The 18,829-nt window shown below is 44.1% G+C and overlaps 1 protein-coding gene across 3 annotated transcripts in view; it reads right to left on the bottom strand.

The window, feature by feature from the left end:
• SLC44A5 (solute carrier family 44 member 5) overlaps positions 1-18,829 on the bottom strand; it is a 166,407-nt gene that overhangs the window by 48,157 nt on the left and 99,421 nt on the right. For all 3 annotated transcript variants that reach the window (XM_048496003.1, XM_048496005.1, XM_048496004.1), the window contains one exon: positions 6,954-7,038. In XM_048496003.1, the coding sequence (XP_048351960.1) occupies positions 6,954-7,038 (85 nt within the window). The remainder of the gene's footprint in view (positions 1-6,953; positions 7,039-18,829) is intronic.

The following is an 18,829-nucleotide window of genomic DNA, read 5'->3' as shown; positions in this document are numbered from 1 at the left end:
TTCTCTCTGCTACAGCCCTGGATGACATCAACATATGTCAATGTCATTCTAGATTTCACGGAATTAAGACTTTCTTTTGTACATCACCCATCTAAGCAATAGTGCTTCTAATATCATGAATATAGCCACAATCAAATGGATCCTTTCCTAGATATAAGCCCCATTCAACAACATGGAATTTACTTTTGAGTAAATATATCTAGGACAGATTTGTCTTGTTACATATAATGGTTCTGACAATACTTTGAAAACATGTCACACTGAACAAAGAAGGTAGTGGTTTTTATATTAATCACAAGGTGGCACTAAAAATCAACCAACAGGTTTTTTGACTCTGGAAACCTGTGACTTAGGTAAAGACCCGGGTAATTCCTTATCCCAGTTCCTACCTACAGTTAGTATTCTTTAGGCTGGAGCTGAAGTGTTTAACCAGCTGCTGACAGTAATGCAGGAAAAAATATTTTTGTAAAAATATACATAGACGAAAACAGCCATATAGTAATAGGTTTGTGTCCTTTGAAATAAGGCTATATTTCATGCTGATACAGTAGCCTTTCAGACATAAAGCAATTTTAGGGCTTATATGGAGACTAACAGTTGGATTAAAGGGCAGAAGGGGTTCCCTAGAGGCACTGTGATGGGTAACACTAGATGGACTTAAATTCTGCATTAAGGAACTCATTGTAATTAAATGTTCCTCCCTCAGGATCAATAAATGCTGAAGTGTTTTTGAATTTCAAATCTTTTAAAATATTTACTTGGTGTAATATTTGTTGAAAGCACTGAAACATTTATTTACATTTTATTGCTATATGCCAAGTTGCTCTGAAAAGCAATGACACAAAGATAGAATTTAATTTCCTTCAAGGTATGAGTCATGACCAGGTTTGGGTCTTGCTAAACCTAGAGGCATTAATCAGCAATCCATGTCAGCTATGGGCCATATGTGCAGGGTTTCATCTGAAGCTGCAACGTGAACATTCTATATATCACAGAAACATTCTATATATTATTAAAACACATTAGCACAAGCAAATCAGTCAGAAATCATGACTGCTGAAAAGGCTGAGTAACATGACTTTAATACAGTTAATAGGTTTAGGAAACTAAGACCACAATTTAAAATGCAACTGCTTTTTTTACATTTGCGATATAAATCTCCACTTTCACACCATTCCTTATATTGATCGGATTCAACAGAAGAGCAGGGGAGAGACACCATGTTCCAAACACATAAATAACCTTGGCCCAACACAGCCATATGAAAAAATTCTGAGTTGGGTTTTCAACTTCAAAAATGCAGGCCATTCTATATGACTTGAGAAGTATCAGAACTAATGTGTAAAATATATTTTGTTTTCTAGAGAGGGCATGCTTTATTATGTACTAGCAGCAAAGCCCATTGCAGGGAAGATGCAATGGGCCCTAGCAAAAGGTGGAAGAGGACCCATCTCCTGCTGCAGTGGGTTTTCCTGTGGCTTTAGTGGGTCCTCCCTTTGCTCCTGGCATGAAACTTGCCACCTACATGGTTCTGGGTCTGTGGGTTGGGGGTGGGAGGGGTTGGACCGGTGTGGCTTGGGGCAGATGGGAAGGTGATGATAGGGAGAGGGTGGATAGGAGTGGCTTGGGGTGCAAGGGGGCAGCAAGGTGAGGCTTGGGGAGGGGGAGGGTGGAATGGAGTAGTTTGAGGTGGTGGGAGGGTTGGATAGTGACGTTTGGGGTGTGGACAGAGTGGAAATGTGAGAGTTGGGGAGGGGGAGGGTTGGAAGGTGTGGCTTGGGGTGGGGAGAGTTGAAAGGTGAGGGTGGGGTGAGGGTGGGGTGGCAAGGTGATGATTGGGGTGGGAAGGGTGGAATGGGGAGGGATGGGGTTGGTGAGGGTGGAAAGGTAAGCATTGGAGTAAGAGGAGGGTTGAGTGGGGATGCTTGGGGTGGAGGAGATGGGAGGGCTTCTGCAGCTTATGGAGCAGCTGTTCTGCAGGCTGGGGCTGGCTGTTGGGGGTGGGAGGCAGGAGGGTTTCTGGAGTGCCTGGAAAAGCTGTTCCATAGGCTCAGGCTGGTTTTTGGGTGATGGGAGGCGGGAGGGCTTCTGCTGGCCTGTGGACAGATGTTCCATGGGTCTGGGCTGGCTGTTGGGGGTGGAGGTGGGAGGTTTCCTGTAGGCCCATGAAACAGCTGTTCCACAGGCCTAGGCTGGCTGTTGGGAGCTTGTACAGCATATTCATAATGCTATTCTCACCTCTGTTCCAAACCAAAGCCAAGATCTCCCACCTTCTTGTAGATTCCTCGCTTTTCCCCTTTGCTTCTCCCTCTAATCCGCATCCAACACAATTTCAGATCCCACTCCATTTTCAGCTGAACTGCTTTGTTCTGCTCCACAGTGAGTCTTGAATTAGTTTTCTCAATCTTTTACCCCCTTTCCTCCTTTCAACTAATGAGCTTGAGAATTATAGTTAACTCTCCAAGGAAACAAATGGCTGCATCACTAACATTTCTGTTTATTCCCTCTCAGTTGCTTATCTGTTGCCCTGCTACTGGGGAAATGGAAGATCAGTCAAAGCTAATGGTAGCAACAATCCCGCAAAAGTGGCAGCAGCTGCAAGGCACTCTGGCACAGGAACAAACTAAATGGGTGGCCTGCTTGCAAAACAATCAAGCTTTGCTACCAGTGTAGAATGACTTAATAGTAAAATAACTTAACAGTCTTTATAACTGCTCTATAACTGTGGTAGAAATCCATCAGAATACTTCTGTTCTGATGGATGTTATTAAGCTGGACACAAGAACTAGTGGTGTACATTCAGCAAAGTCAAACTGAAAAAAAGAAAAAGAAAAATACCTTACTTCAGGGGTATTTTCTCCCCCAAAAAATGGCAGCAATAAAAGGAGCCAAGAAGCAGATCCCCAAAAAGTTGACTTTTTCCGGTATTTTCACACTGCAATTTTTTAAAAATGGGAAAAACCCCTCTCCCCCTCACTTACCTGCTGACTACTGCCACAGTCCACATGGGTTTGAAGGTGACAAGCAGCAGAAAGCTGAATGCTGGGCTCAGCCTGGCCATGTGCACTTCGGCAGTGGTCAAGCAGAGCTGAATGCTGGGTCCAGCTGAGTTCAGCCCAGTGTTCAGTTCTGCACCACTGCCTTCAAAGTCCTTGTGGGTTTTGGAGGCGGCAGGCAGCACAGACCTTAATGCTGGGTTTGACTCCAGTGTTAAGCTTTGCACTGCCTGCTATCTCTGAGACCCATGTGGACTTTGGAGCCATGACATTTTTCAGGATCAAATTTAATAAATATGAAAAATTTCAAAAAAATCTGGAAACTCTCATACCAGTATGGAGGTTCAACTTTTCTCTTTTTTTAAAAAAAGTCCATGTCTTTTAAACCTAAACCCCCAAAATACCAGAAAAAATGGTGCTTAGCTCTAACAAGAACAACAACGGGAGAGGGATCAGAATTGGCTATATCCTTAAGAAGGAAATAAACAGAAAACAGCAGCAGCATTTATACAGCAATTTATAAATATATATATTATGATAGTCTTTAGAATTGCCCTATAGTCATGATAGGAATATGTTTATAAATTAATGTGAGAACATTGAGCTATTTCAGGGAAAGAACTCAATAAACAGTGAGTGAGGGAGCAATGGGATGAAGAGAAGCGTCTGGATTTACCCCCCACCTTCTCTCGTGTAAGGAGTCTCAAGACAGCTTTAAAAACTTTTCCCTTCCTCTCCTCACATCACTCACCTTGTGAGGTAGGTAGAGCTGAGAGAGTTCTGAAGAACTGTGACTAGCCCAAGGGAACCCAGCAGGCTTCATGTGTGAAGTGGGGAAACAAATCTGGTTCTGTAGATTAGAGTCTACCTGCTCTTAAATACTACAGTTCTCCTGTCAGACTTGTTGGTCCAATCTTTATCCAATATATCTAATTCTCAGCACTGCTGAAACTGTGGGTATTTAAATCCAGAGAAAGGAGCCATTAACAGACAAGACAGATCTTTCTATCTACCTGGAAATGCCTCAAGTTTGCAGAAAAATCTGTCAATCTATCTATATTGGGGACTTGTGGGTGTAAAGTGCCATCAAGTTCAGCTGATTTATTGCAACCCAGCAAGGCAAGAAACTATCAGGGGTGGTTTATCAGTGCCTTTATTGGAGGCTTTACCCACCCAATAACAGAAGCAGCACCTGTACTTTTAAGAAACTAATGCCCTCAGTGACCATTGCTAGGCAACCACAACAGAATTGCCAGCCTTCAAGTCTTGGTTTCTGTCAGTAAAAGATAGAGGGAGGGGGCAGGCCCTTTCTAGAGCTGGTTGGGCCTTGAAGGGATGGGGGTCATAGGGGCCAGGGCTAACAGCAACCACCTGGTGACTTGCTACCATGAATCATCCAGCCCCAGCTGTTCAATACTGTTCAACCGAAGCCAACATGGTGTAGTGGTTTGTGAGTGTGACAGCCATGCTTCCCTAGCTTTTCTGGCTCTTGAGAAATTTGAATTTTTAACTGTGACAAACTTATTCCAACTGGTGAACTTTTGCCGAAATTTTTGAAAAACAGTTATCTACATAGTGTTTGAGGTCAGAATGCCCAATCATTATTCAACCTTGCTTCATATGAAGCAAGATGTCCTACAAGTCCAAATATTGATGGGATGTTGTGTTAATGTTCACTAAACTTTTGCTTTACAAAAAGGATGCATTAAATTGAGACAGGCCGATAGCTTGTAAATGATGCCAAAAAAACCCTGCTTTAATAGAATTTTTTAAAATAAAAATTAGAAAAAAGTGTTGCTTTAATCACATTCTTATTTTTTATTAGAGATTTACTTAGCTTTGGAAGTCTCTTCCTTTTAATGTAAACAAACACTGGCCTGTTTAAGTAACTGACAATTAGCAATAGTTGAGGGTCATTGCTCCTGAACTATATATCTCCCCAAAAGGGAAGTTTGTATCACATTTGCAGATTCCATACCATGCAGCTGGGTCTTGGCCAGGTGGCTGGCACCACACAATTTAACCAGAGTTTTCCCAGAGAGAGGGAAAACTGAAGGCAGGAGGGCAAATAATGCTAAGTTGACTGGTAGTTGGGAAGGAAGCAGGAAAAGGGGAGAGGCTATGGAAGCCATCAGGGAAACAGTGCAGGAAATGTGGAAATTTTCCTTGCAGGTCCACTGTCTGTAATTATATAGTTGGAAGGAGACACACTTCCCAGGATAATAAGAGTGGATGAGAAATTCCTGCGATGTTTTCCATATGGGTACATACTACACCGGCCCTTGCTGACTCCAACGGTTATGTTTGGTATAGGACATATGAAAAATCTTCTGAGAAGAAGCCAGGTGGCTATCTCTGATCTAAACCAATAAGCATCACTGTATCTAAAGGTAACCAGAATAATGTCTATCACAAAAGCAGCAAAACCCAGTCTTCCACAAACAAGGTGAGGTTTTCATATGTTTGGGTGTATTCCTCAGATATGCAGAAAAACATAAGCTATAGATTAACCAAAAGGAGAAAAATGGTCTGACAAGAGAATAGGTGTGTTACAGAAGAATGGAATATTGAGTGCAGTTGAGTCAGTTAAGGAAGAAAAAGGCTGAGGTGCCTGAATATTTATAGAATTCTTAAAGAAACATATTTGGAGCAGTTTTTCTAACTTTTTATCTCCCACATCTTTTTGCATGTTCACAGCTTGTTCTCCAAATAGTAAAGTAGATGCATTTGGTATCAGGAGTAACAGTATTATCTGTCCTCAAACCCCAATACTAAGATATTTAATGAAAGAGGGGGAAACTGTTAAATACAGTGGTACCTCGAAAATCGGTGCTTTCGACAATCGTCGATTTCAGAAATCAACAATTGCCAGGTGCCGATTTCCGCCCTCGAAAATCGTCGGCCGCCTTGATTTTCGGCGGCCACCAAGGATACGCAAACGCCATTGCGCATACGCAAACGCCGTTGCATGTGTGCGAACGGTGTAGCTCAAAATACGCCATTTTCGAAAATCACCGATAATCTCCGGATGGATTATCGGCGATTTTCGAGGTACCACTGTACTTTAGCAATGCTATTTTAAAGAAGCAAATTGGACTAAGGGCCCACTGGATTCTGGGAACACTATGATTCTTTCAGCATTCTGAGGTACTGTAGCAGGCTACCCTTGGGCCCAGCAGCAAGGCTCACTTGGATGGAGCAGGATAGGACCAGGGACAGGAAGGGGTAATCAGGATAGTCTTGTCATTCTTGTCAGGGCATTCTTGTCAGGGAAGATTGAAAGTTATAGAGGAAGCAAGAAGGCCTGGGTGGGGGCGGGGGGAGAATAATGGCTTTCTGGACCCAGGTATTTTCTGGCAGGGTGTGGCTGTAGAGAATGGGGAACTGAGAAAAGGAAGGCAGAGCTTAGTTGAAGGGCCCAGTGTGACACTAGGGCTATAAAAAGGAAGAAAAGGGAAAAGGAAGTCAGCTGGCTGGAGAAGGAGGCAGGCTGGTGATTTCAAGATCCCATAGATGTTAAGTATGATGTTCTTCTGTCCCCAGAGGACACTACAGGTACTCAAAGGTCTGTTTTTGGTAACAGATGGGAAATTACAGAGGGCGATTACCATTGGGAGCAATTCACATCATCTGCTAAGAGTTTTCTAAGAAAAACAGCACACTGTAAATGGCTCTTGGCTCAGAGGTCATTTATGGCAAAGACATATTTCCACTAGGAAAAAGACGTATTTTTAAGGCTTGCAATAAATAAGTGGAAGAATTATCCTTTAATATTTTAGCTGTTGGAAATCACAACAATTTTGTATTGCTCTCCTGAGTTTTTCATGAACTTTAATTAGGATGAACATAGTAAACATCTGTGGAAAGTTTGTCATTATCTTTCATATGTAGTTTCCAGAGTACTTCATTTCTGACATACTGTAAAAACTGAAGCCAAAGGGGTGTTTCAGTACTCACTCATTAGGTGTGCCTTTTTGACCACAGAACTGTCCATAGCTGTCAGTGGGGTAAGCCACTTTTCTGGGGTCACCATGCACCCAAGCTGTGGGGAAAACAAAAGAAGAAATGTAAAAGAAAATAGCATTTCTCCCATCCGGCAGGTCAGCTATGAATTCAAATTTGCTAATGATTAAAACACACTGCATATCATGTACTTTTAAAACTTCTTTCAATACCTACTGAAGACTATTGATTTTCCTTAAATGGTATTTAAAATGTATGGCTAATTAGATAGAAAGTAAGGCATGTCTTTCTCCTGTTTTTTTCCTCCACCATCAGATCACATCTGGCTTGTAGCCAGAATATGAGGTAATGCACTTAGAAAATAACAGTTATTAAAATGAGGACAGGGAAGCACTACAAAAGCTTTGTTGGCATAAAGCCATACAGTCATATTAAGCCAAACCAAAGTGTGCCTCTGCTCGTGCTTCTGAGTTTTCTTCTGTACACTGAATTACAGGCGCCACTTAACATGTATTTTCAAACCACAGTTTATGTAAATCACTTTGAACTTGCCCTTCTATAATTGCTTCATTCTCATTGTATTTTGTGATGGTAAATTTAGAAATATTCAAAACTAAATTTTGTTCAAGGTCACTGACACATCAATGGCACAGTCTGACATCAGAGTGATAGGGCAAAAAGAAATAAAAGACCTATCTCAAGCTATGAAGAGCAGCATAAGCATTAATCCTAAGGTCATTGGTGTGGTGAAGGAAGAAAACAGTATTTTTCCACTGACTTAGCTGGTCATAAATTGCTTTTGACAAATAGTTTAATTTTTGCTTTATTTCTCTAGCTATATTTAACTGTGAATATTGACACCTTATTCATCTTATTTCTTTTATATTATCAGTATTAATATACATCCAAAATTAATTGTTTCAAGTTCCTGAAGAATTGTTATATGATTAGGTTGGTGGCTAGAGATATTTCTTATCAGTTCTGGAGCAGGCCAACATCATATTTTGAAACTGTACCACCTTATGAAGTGTAAATGTGCCCACAAAGTGCTAGTGAGGGTTGTGTGTATATGTGTGTAATAAAAATAATCATTTGAGTCTCATTGAACTATTTTTCAGATCCAAAAAGAATGCAAAATCTACAGCAAAGGCCGCAGGCACGCCTTCAACCTCCTGCCTAAGCAGCCATGGCGCACGGCTGCTACTCCACAGAACCCACTGCAGACCGCAACCATTCTCTCCTGCAAATGTCACAGTCACGCAGGAGACAGACCCGGGCGCAGGCCCAGTCAACAGAGGTTCCCTGACAGGCACCAGTAAGTTCTGGTGGCTGCCATCCCCCACCAGTGGCAGGCCGCTGGCCCTGAGCAACGGAGCCAGAGGGCCATGGCTGGGAGATGGCCGGTTGACGTTGGGGCGACGCTCCCATGTGTGCACGCAGAACCATTACTCTTGAAGGGACCACATCCAATGCTGGCACCCAGCAGGAGGAGGGGGAGGGGGGAAGAGGAGGAGAATGACCCCAGCGAGGGCACCTCCAGACAGCCATTGGAGAGAGGTAAGGTGGAAGCTTCTGGCAGTTTGCCCTGCCAGACACAGGCCATACCACCCATGGTGGGGGGAGCTGGTAGTAACCAGGCATGCTATTTGCTTCCCACAGGTCACCCCATGACTCATCCAGCACACTTGCCACCATTGCAGGAGACCTCGCCCGAGCGCCGCATAGCACGAAGTTGGCGTCAGATCCAATGGGTGGCTTTCCTGACCAATTTGGGACACCAGCTCCTGGATCAGTGTGCCACCAAAGCCCATGCCCAGAGAGTGGCCCAGGAAGAGTAGATGGCATGGTGAGATAGAGACCTGGAGGAGCTGCGGGAGATCCAGAGCTGCAAAGAGTTCCACCTGCAATGAGAGGCCTACGTGTTGGCCCGTACCCACGAGCTTATGGCCAAGAGTACAGACGGCCTCAGGGGCCTGCTGGAGCTCAAGATCCAAAACCTGGCCCAGGGCCCCAGAAGGGTGGCATATCCGGATGTGGCAACCATCAATGGCCCCAACACACTGCAGAAATCTGATGCTAGCTAAGCCAGCCATCACCTGCATAGGCGAGGAGGGCGGGGGAGGAAGAGAGAGGCTGGTCAGGGTGTATCTTGACTGAAAGACATGGCCCCTCCCCCCTCTCGGGGTGTGTGGAGGGCCAGGTGCACAGACATGCTGCGCATACCCTAAATTCCACCCACCTCCTCCATCTGTCTGCTGAACTGGACCAGCCTGGCAAACAGGACAACTTCCATGGCCATGCAGAACTCCAGCATGTATTCTGCCACAGTGGCCAGACCAACTCCAAACTTGCTGGGACACCTCCTGGTAACTGTTGGCGCTTGCTAGGTACCACAAGGCCATGCTTTCCCGCATCTCGTCAGGGATGGCAGGCCGCAGGTTGTCTTGTCATTCTAGGTGCGGCTGCATGTGCGTGCAAGGTACATGACCGTGGCCTTTGTCATCCTGAAGTTGGCCATCAACTCTTCGTCAGTCCAGACTGTCATCATGAGGTCTTCCCACCAGGTCCTGCTCTGGGCCCCCATCCAGTAGCAGGGTGTGCAGGGGGCACATGCGATGGAGAACCAGCGTCATATCACGCACCCATGGGGCCTCTGGATTGCGGACACAGAGCGTCTGGTAACTCCCAGCTCATCAGATGGCAGTCGCAGCCACCCCAGCAGCTGGCCACAAAGCCGCCCATTGAAGCCCACAAAGGTGTAGTCCACTGCCTGTGATTCATCCCACTGCTGCATACCTGCAACCAGTGCCTCCTCAAGCACTTCTCCCAGATCCATGGCTCACCTCTACAGATTGAGCCTAAGCCCATCGGTCTCCGTTGCTGCTGGCCGGATATGCAAGGACAGGCCATGGCTGCACAGAGGGACGCAGACAGGGAGATAGAGGGTGGGACTGCCAATACACCAGGCCCAATACCACAGGCATTTCTGGCGCCGGCCGCCCAGGGCGTCTGACCAATGTGGCACCATTGCTGTGCAGCCGCAAATGGGAAAAATCAGAACGCCGCTTCCAAAGCGCTCCCGTGCGAAGCGTTGCAGTTTAGCGAATAAGTTAGCTATCGACAGAGCACCTGGCCATGCGAATGCTCCATTCCAGCAGCACTGCCAATAACACCAACAGCACAATGGTGTTATTGGCTGTGCAGAAACAGCCTTAGGTGGGTTCCTCACAGGCCAAATATAATCGGTGTAGGATGTTATATAGAATGTTGGGGGTGGGGACTTTGCACAGGTCCCATTCAAACGAGTTTTGCCCATTTTATACCCCTCAACCTGGGATTTTCAAAAATCACTAAACCAGCAATTATTTTGAACAATCTTAAGGGTCCATGCTGTTCACTGTCAAGGAGAACCCACCCACCATTCTGTGTATGTCACCCAGCACATTGTGGACAGATTCTCGGAGTGCCTGACAGTGTACAAAGTCCTGCAAGCTCGTTGTCTCCTCATGGCAGCGAGTATGACTGATCTACAGCAACATGTTCATTATTGCCTGACAGTTGCAGGGAGGTCCCTTTTTCTTCTTCTTTCTTTGTGTGTTGCACATGCACAACTATGCAGGTGCAGCCAATCAGACTATGGGACAATCAGCATGGCTGCGGGGGTTCATTTCTATGTGCCTGTGCAGATATGCATGTGTTGCAGGAAACAAAAAAGAGAGATAAGCTTCTCCATGAGAAGGAGTTAAAGCAGCCCGGATTGTTTCCATGGATATAATCACTGCCTGAACAGGTGAACGGCACACGCAGAGGCGTAGTTCCAAGGAGAGGGGGGGCGTGACACACCGGGCGCGTGCCCCCAGGGGCATGGCGAGGGCGTGGTGGGGGTGTTTCGGGGTGGGGTGAGGGCATTCTGGGGCAGAATGGGGTGTTCTGGGGCAGGGTGGGGCTGGGGCAGAGAATGCACCAGTGCACCTGACGCTTTCCCCCCTTGCTACACCCTCTGGGCACACATGTGAATGCGAAAAAGGAAAACAGATTCCTTTATAATGACTACAACCCATTATACAAATGCTGTGTGGAATCTACCTAAGAAGAAACAAAAGTGTTTACAGTGTAAGTTTTAACCTTCTTTGTATACTGTGGCAGCAAAACAAGGGAGGGAAAACAAGAAAGAATTCTCATATGATAAATATCCCATTCCCTTTTCTATACAAGAACTAATTCAGCAAGATTCAAGAAGTATATTGCAAAGGTTAGTGTCATAATTAGACTTACATAGTGGTGAATTTTATTTGTTGCAAGCGTATGTTGCTGTGAACTGCCACTGACCCAATATCAAGTAATAAATGAAATGGAACCCAAGCATACTGAACTTTTATACCCATAAAATATTGTGCATGGTTGAATGCTTGTAAGATCATACTCTGACTGCTGGCAATGACAGAGGGACTGCCTCAAAGGCAAGGGATGGGAAAGAGCTATATCAACCAGTTGATCGTAACTTTAAAATAATTTTTAGTATTTTCCTTATAAAGAAAATAAAAAGATGAAATTGAAAAAAAATTATACTAAAATTGCACTGTGTTACATAATACAAGAAGGAAGCTAGACACTCAAATGATTCAAGTATTGCCATATTATAAGAACATAAAAACATAAGAACAAGCCAGCTGAATCAGACCAGAGTCCATCTAGTCCAGCTCTCTGCTATTCGCAGTGGCCCACCAGGTGCCTTTGGGATCTCACATGCAGGATGTGAAAGTAATGGCCTTCTGCAGCTGTTGCTCCTGAGCACCTGGTCTGTTAAGGCATTTGCAATCTCAGATCAAGGAGGATCAAGATTGGTAGCCATAGATTTGACTTCTCCATAAATCTGTCCAAGCCCTCTTTAAAGCCATCACCATCTCCTGTGGCAGCATATTCCAATCACACGTTGCGTGAAAAAATGTTTCCTTTTATCAGTCCTTATTCTCCCCCCACAGCATTTTCAATGAATGCCCCCTGGTTCTAGTATTGTGAGAGAGAGAAATGTCTCTCTGTCAACATTTTCCACCACATGCATAATTTTATAGATTTCAATCATATCCTCCCTCAGACGTCTCCTCTCCAAACTAAAGAGTCCCAAACGCTGCAGCCTCTCTTCATAAGGAAGGTGCTCCAATCCCTCAATCATTCTCGTTGCCCTTCTCTGCACTTTTTCTATCTCTTCAATAATGTCATCTCAGAGCACTTGTATGTGTCAAACAGCATTATATGTTTCAGATGTCTGCGTATATAGAATCCATACTGTAAAATAAATAAACTGTAGTTGAATTTTCTATATGACGCACCTTCTCTTATGCAAATGATTCCTAGTCCGCACCCCTATATAGTGAGCTTTGGTATGCCAAGAAGAAAATTTCCATTTTGAAGCTAAAGTAATTTTTGCAGCCATTCATATAGAAAGATAAATTCTTTCTGAAATAAAATTTCTTTATGAAAAGGATAATTATTATTCATGTTCAAAAGTCTTATTATTCTAACTTTACTGATGACTATCCAGATTTTTTTTCAATGTACATTACTACCACTGGCTAGAAAGCCGTTATCTTTGAGGCAATTCTACTGCAAAAGAAAAGCTCTTCTATATTTCCTCTAAAGGATTTTTCCTGGCCCTGCATTAGTTCTATACATTCAAGAAACAGGACACTGTTTCAACAGAATTTCAACAATAGTTTCTTTAACGCTAATTGAAATTTATATTCTGTCCCAGCACTGGGACATTTTTGTTCTTTTCTGTGTGACCCTTAATGCACATGCAAGCCCTGTGAAGGCACCTCTCTACAGTTTTGAGGAGATGTGTGTTATGCTCCCTCCTTGTCTTCCTTATTTTCACTGTTAGCAAAGGCTCTCAACTTAGAATGCTTAGTTGGACGCAAAGAGCAAGAAGAATATAATTGTATATGATAGCCTGACAGAACAGCCTGACAGAACAGTATATGATAGCCTGACAGAATAGTGGGATCCTTTACTCTAAAAGGGGATCTTTTACTCTAAAATAAATACTTGTTTTTCTTGAACATGAATAGAGTTTATTTGGAAATATAACAGTGTAACAGTTTTTGTATTAGCACAATGGTTTCAGATAGGTACAATAGCATAATAGTTCCTTAAACAGACCTAGCCAGAAAGGCTTATTTTCCACATTTGCCACTTAGGTTCATAAATTGTACAGAGCTTAAGTTTTTAACTTGACACCTAGGCTAATAAGTTCCATATAGGACACTGACTTTTCTCATACTCTACAATGCCTCACGCACATATACTGCTAAGCACTCTCACACAAAGTCTCTCTCTCTGAACTACCCAGTCACCTCCACTCCCTTGGGTACAGCTCCTATCCAATCAGAACATACTTCATTCACCCATCCATCCCTTTTCATTGTTACAGGCCTCCATTTTAGGTCACAGCAACATACATTTAAAACTCCACATTAAAACATAGGCCCTTTCCGCACGGGCCATATACAGCGTCCTAGGGACGGCAAAAACACCATCCCTAGGGAGCTGTTTGCATGGGGGGCACAGCTGCTTCGCAGCTGCGCCGCTGGGGAGGAGCGAGGGTGGCGCGGCTGCAAAGCAGCTGCGCCCCCCATGCGAACAGCTCCCCATGCGAACAGCTCCCCATGTGAACAGTTCGCACGTCAGTGGCTGGAAGGTGCCATCCCTCCCCCCTTTCCCGATCGACTTACCTTCCCTGCGACCGTCCAGCATGTCGCTGAGGCCTGGGGACACGCCCCCCTGCCCTGCGACTCTGGAGCGGTCGCGGAGCGGTGTCCCCTGGCCTCAGTGACGTGCCGGACAGTCGCAGGGAAGATACGTTGATCGGGCTGACGGGCAAGCCCGGCGAGCGCCATCTTCCCATAATGAAATCGTTTCCCGGGACCCGCTCATGCTGAGAACGTGTCTCAGTGGGTTGGCGTCATATACGCCGACCCAACCCCCAGCGTGGCCATGCAGAAGCGGTCATAGAGACAAAACACATACATAGTATTTATGCAACAAAATACCACACCATGCTTCTGTCATTTTACAGGTGTGTACTAAGTACACAAGAAAAACATCAGAAATTACCAACATCTATTGTATTAATATATTTGCAATATATTTCATCTTTTTTTCCCTCTGGTACTGAGACAGCAGCTAAAAACCACCAGAAGGATTCCATCAATGCACGATTCGAACATCTTCTTCCATAGAGACTTAAGAATCAATTGCAAATTCATTTAGGCTAGCAGAGCATAAGGATTTGCAGGATTTCATACTGGGTTTTTTTGTTTCCCCTTAATAGTGCCTTTTAAGTGTTTTAAAATGTAGAAATAAGCCAAATTGTGCTTATAGCTTTTTAACACTAGCAATTTACGAACGCAGTGAAGCAGATAATAGGACACATGATCCTGAATTTATACATCCGGCAGCTGTTGTATAAACATTCAGTTGTTTCTCCTTGGCTACCTAAGGAAAATTCTGTATACTCCTTCACAGGTGGCCTGTTGTCCCTGTAGCTAATCCCCAGTTATGTCTTTCAATACAAATTAGAATTTATGGCAACAGCAACACTCCACAAATGGATTTAGAGACATGGAGGAGAAGATCTGAGCAGAAGAATGAGCACTAATTCCAAATTGACATATAAAACAACAAATTGGATGTGCTAAGTATTTTGCTAAAATTCAGTTACCGTATATACTCACGTATAAGCTGAGTTTTTCAGCCCTGTTTTAAGGCTTAAAAATGCCCCCTCAGCTTATACACGAGTCCTGGCTTACCAGCCGGCTGCCTCTGCTGAGGCTGGTGGCATGGCCGGGACGACCTCCAGCCACTTGTTGCTGCCCTCCTGGGATGGTGAAGGGGAACCCTGGCTGGCTGGGCTTACTCAAACCCGGGGAGGCAGAGGAAACTCCTTATTTGGGCAGTGACTCCCCCAAATAAGGAGCTCCCTCCACCTCCCAGCTGGGTTTGAGGAAGCCCAGCCTGCCTGGAGGTGAAGGTTGCTCCTTATTTGGGCAGTAACTCCCCCTGATGTTATTGCCCAAATAAGGAGCTCCCTCCACCTCTTGGTTGCCTGGGCGTCCTCAAACCCAGGCTGGAGGTGGAGGGAGCTCCTTATTTGGGCAATGACATCAGGGGGAGTTACTGCCCAAATAAGAAGCTCCCTCTGCCTCCCGGCTTCCCACCTTCGGCTTATACGAGAGTCAATACGTTTCCTCAGGTTTTGGGAGTAAAATTAGGTGCCTCGGCTTATACATGAGTCGGCTTATACACGAGTTTATACAGTAACATAGGGGCACAGAAGGCTGTCTGTCAATAAACCAAAACAATAGTTTCATTGGGAAAAGGATAGCTTTTCAAATAGAATCCCTAAAGTGTATTCCCTGTACTTCTACAAAAAAAAGGTAAGGTGGGGATCCTCCCTGTCAACACACAGTCAGCAGGTTTAACCAATGCAGAGAAGAACACGAGACCACAACAGCCAAGACTCAGCAAGACACTCAACAGCATGAGATCTTGCACACAGGTGAAAATTAGGGTTTCCAGATCTCAGTTAGAAAAATCCCTGGAGATTTTTGGGGAGGAACCTAGGGAGGGTGGGGTTGTGGGAGGAAAAGGACCTTAACAGGATATAAGACCATAGTATCCATCCTCCAAAGCAGCCATTTCCCCCAGGGGAACTGATATTGTTTGCCTGAAGATCAATTGTTATAGTGGAAGATCTCCAGGTGCCACCTGGATGTTGGCAACTCTACCCAAAGTAAATGTGGGTGTGGGGGTGTTGTAATTGGGAACTAGCAAAGCCAAGGAAAGCTGGTTTGGTTCCAAACTAGTGATCACACAGTGCTCTAGGCATGAGACTTTTGTCTCCTTCCCCCTTCCAAATCTGTAGAATTCCTCGTATTTCCCCTAGATCAGGGGTGGGGAATGTCTGGCCGGCGAGCCGTATAAGGCCCACTAAATAATTTGGTCTGGCCTTGCCAAGGCAACCCAGGTGGGATTTGAAATTCAAACCTGGAAAAGCAGTTGCAAGTAGTAACATCATCAATACCAGCTAACATCACACACCTCACCAAAGTGAAGCAGTTCCAGCCATCACATTAAAGGTGAGTTAATTAAATGTTTGACCAAATATAGCAGGCTAATTTTTAAGTTGATTATTTTGTATTGCCCACGAACAATGTTATAACTATCCAAATGGCCCTTAGCAGAAAAAAGGTTCCCTACCCCTGACCTAGATAATGGTTTGCATAAGACCACAACAGAACAGCTCCTTCTTAGTACTTCTTATTTTTAAATTTTAGAACTGAATTAAAGGCAAATATCCATATCAAGAATGTTCCAGTGATCAGCTTGACCCATACTTTTGTAAGAACCCTACATAAGGGGTCCCCAACCTTTCTAAGACTGTGGGCACTTTTCAACTTCTGACAATGAAGTGGGGGCAAACACAAAATAGCAACTACAAAATAGATACCACAGGAGGTGGAGTCAGTCACAAACAGCTGGTGCAGCTTACTTTTAGTCACTCAGTGAAGGTCCTTGTGCTGTGGTGACAGCAGCTGATAAAGCAACAGATTTAAAAATTGGCACAATCAAATCTCCAATGGCCAATCGGAAACCTTGTTAGGTAACAGGCCCACCTAGTGCTCCCCAATTTTAAAAAACACTTCATGGTCACCAGAAGAAATATCAGCAGATACCTTATCCTAGATCATTGCATTTTTCCCTGCGTTGTTCTTTTTATAAAAAAAAAAAATATTTGTTTTCCATTGGTTATATGTTACTGCTTTAAAACTATGATTTGTTTCTAATTATAATATTTATATTTTAAAAAACAAGTACTTTAAAAAACTAGCCATTTTGTAAGTAAACGCTATGGGTTGAGGTCTATAAAATTATTATTAGCTGAATCAGAAAGAATAACTCATACTTCTTTGCCTTATAATCATTCAACAACCATCCATCACTAGATTAGGCCAGATAAATACCGTTATCATAAATCATCAGTTTTGATCTTGCAGGAAAAATTCCAGTGCCATCTTTGATGAACTGTACAATAAAAGAGGGCCTAAAAGTGCAAGTCTGTCTGAAAGCAGGATGTTTAAATATCAGGGTGGCAAAATAAACTCCATAGGAATCAGGAAGAACCCTGATTTGATATACTAACCTGTGCTCTGATTGTTATAACAACCATATGACTCAGAGAGGGAGGAGGTTATCTCTCTGACAGAAAGAGTTTAAGAATGCTTTTGGATTTTGATTCCTGAGAGTGAACATCTATTGACTTAACTGTGTGTTAAAATATATCTTCTCCAAGGGTGTATTTCAGCATGAGCTGCGAAAGTAAATAATACCCAGATAAGGAGAACTGGTTGTTTCATTTAGAGACTACAGTTGAGGTAGAAGAGCAGAGACTTTCCACAAGTGGAAACAGGGATAGGAATAGATCTTCTAGGATAGAAGAATTGCTGAAACTGTTAGTGTGGAATTATACACATTAAGTGGATCCATCTGGTATATTAGAATTTTGCTTTAAGTTTTATTTCAGGAGTGAGATTTATGTTTGAGTGGGGTACCCAACTATGCCAAGTCTCTCTGTGAGAGGACCCTCAGGACCTAAGGTCTGTGATAATCCCTTAACCATAACATCAGTAACATCAGACTTACCATTTTTACTAAAAAGCTCTAGAACATCTAAGCAACTGAAACTTATAAAGCCAAAGTATCTGTGCCAGTGCTGAAAACTGAAATCTGAAAACTAAACTGAAGTTGTATATGTTTATCTTCTGCCTACTTTCTATCCATTTAAGTTTTCTCCTGTCCAGAGGTGTAGCTACGCCAGAGTGCACCTGATGCACACTCTGGCATTTCCCCCTCGCAGCGCCCCGGCCCCCATGGCACCCCCCCACAGCACCCCCCCCCCGTGGCACCCCATTCCACTTACTTTTAGGAAAGGAGCAGGCTGAAGAAGCCTGCCTGCATTGCCTGGGCCTGGTGGGAACTACATTTCCCAGGAGCCCCTGGGAAATGTAGTTTCCACCTGGCCCAGGCAATGCAGGCAGGCTTCTTCTCTGGGATGTTCCATTCCTAAAAATAAGTGAGGGGGTGCGCCGTGGGGGGGTGCGCCATGTGGGGGCGGGGAAGCGTCACAAAAGGGGGGGCAGGGGGCCACAGGGGGGCAGGGGGATTTTTCCACCCCCCACATGACCAGAATCGGTGTGCCTAGTGCATTGCACACCCCCGCCTCCTGGTGGCTTTGCCACTGCTCCTATCCCATCTCATCTGTTTAATAAATTTTACTTCTGCTCATTGAGCCTGCCTCATTTTTAGTGCCTTGATAAGGGGAATTTGCCATAGGTTAAATAACTGGCTTCTTTCACTTTCTGGGGAGTTATAGAGCTGAGCAGTAGTGTTTTACATCACCTCATGCTACCATCTGAAACAGCTCAGTTGCTAAGAAAAGGCGGGAAATCTGACTAGCTCAATCAGAGTGTGTTTAGCCTGCCTCAGAAAGTTAGGAGGGTGAAGGAGTCACACTATCCTAAGCACAGCTGAAATTAATGGGCTTAAAAGGGTGTAATTCTGCTTATTATGGCATGGTTATTTACTTTCTTTGTGGAGAAATTAGAAAAGTCTTCAATCAACCAAAATTTGTTATGGGTAATCAAGAAGCTGCATGGTTCTCCTTCAGCTTGGGTTTGCTGTTGTTTAAAAGGCATTTTTTCCAGTTCTATCCCTTTACTGAAGGGTGTTTGGAAAGGATACCTGTTAGCTCCATTACATGGCCTTGTTTTTGAGAAACACCAAATTCCATTTTCCTGTGTTGGCTAACATCT

This window comes from Sphaerodactylus townsendi, linkage group LG05 (genome assembly GCF_021028975.2).
Source record: "Sphaerodactylus townsendi isolate TG3544 linkage group LG05, MPM_Stown_v2.3, whole genome shotgun sequence".
In the NCBI taxonomy this organism is placed as follows: Eukaryota; Metazoa; Chordata; class Lepidosauria; order Squamata; family Sphaerodactylidae; genus Sphaerodactylus; species Sphaerodactylus townsendi.
Note: the sequence above shows the minus strand (reverse complement) of the source record. Positions and strands in the feature narration are given on the sequence as shown.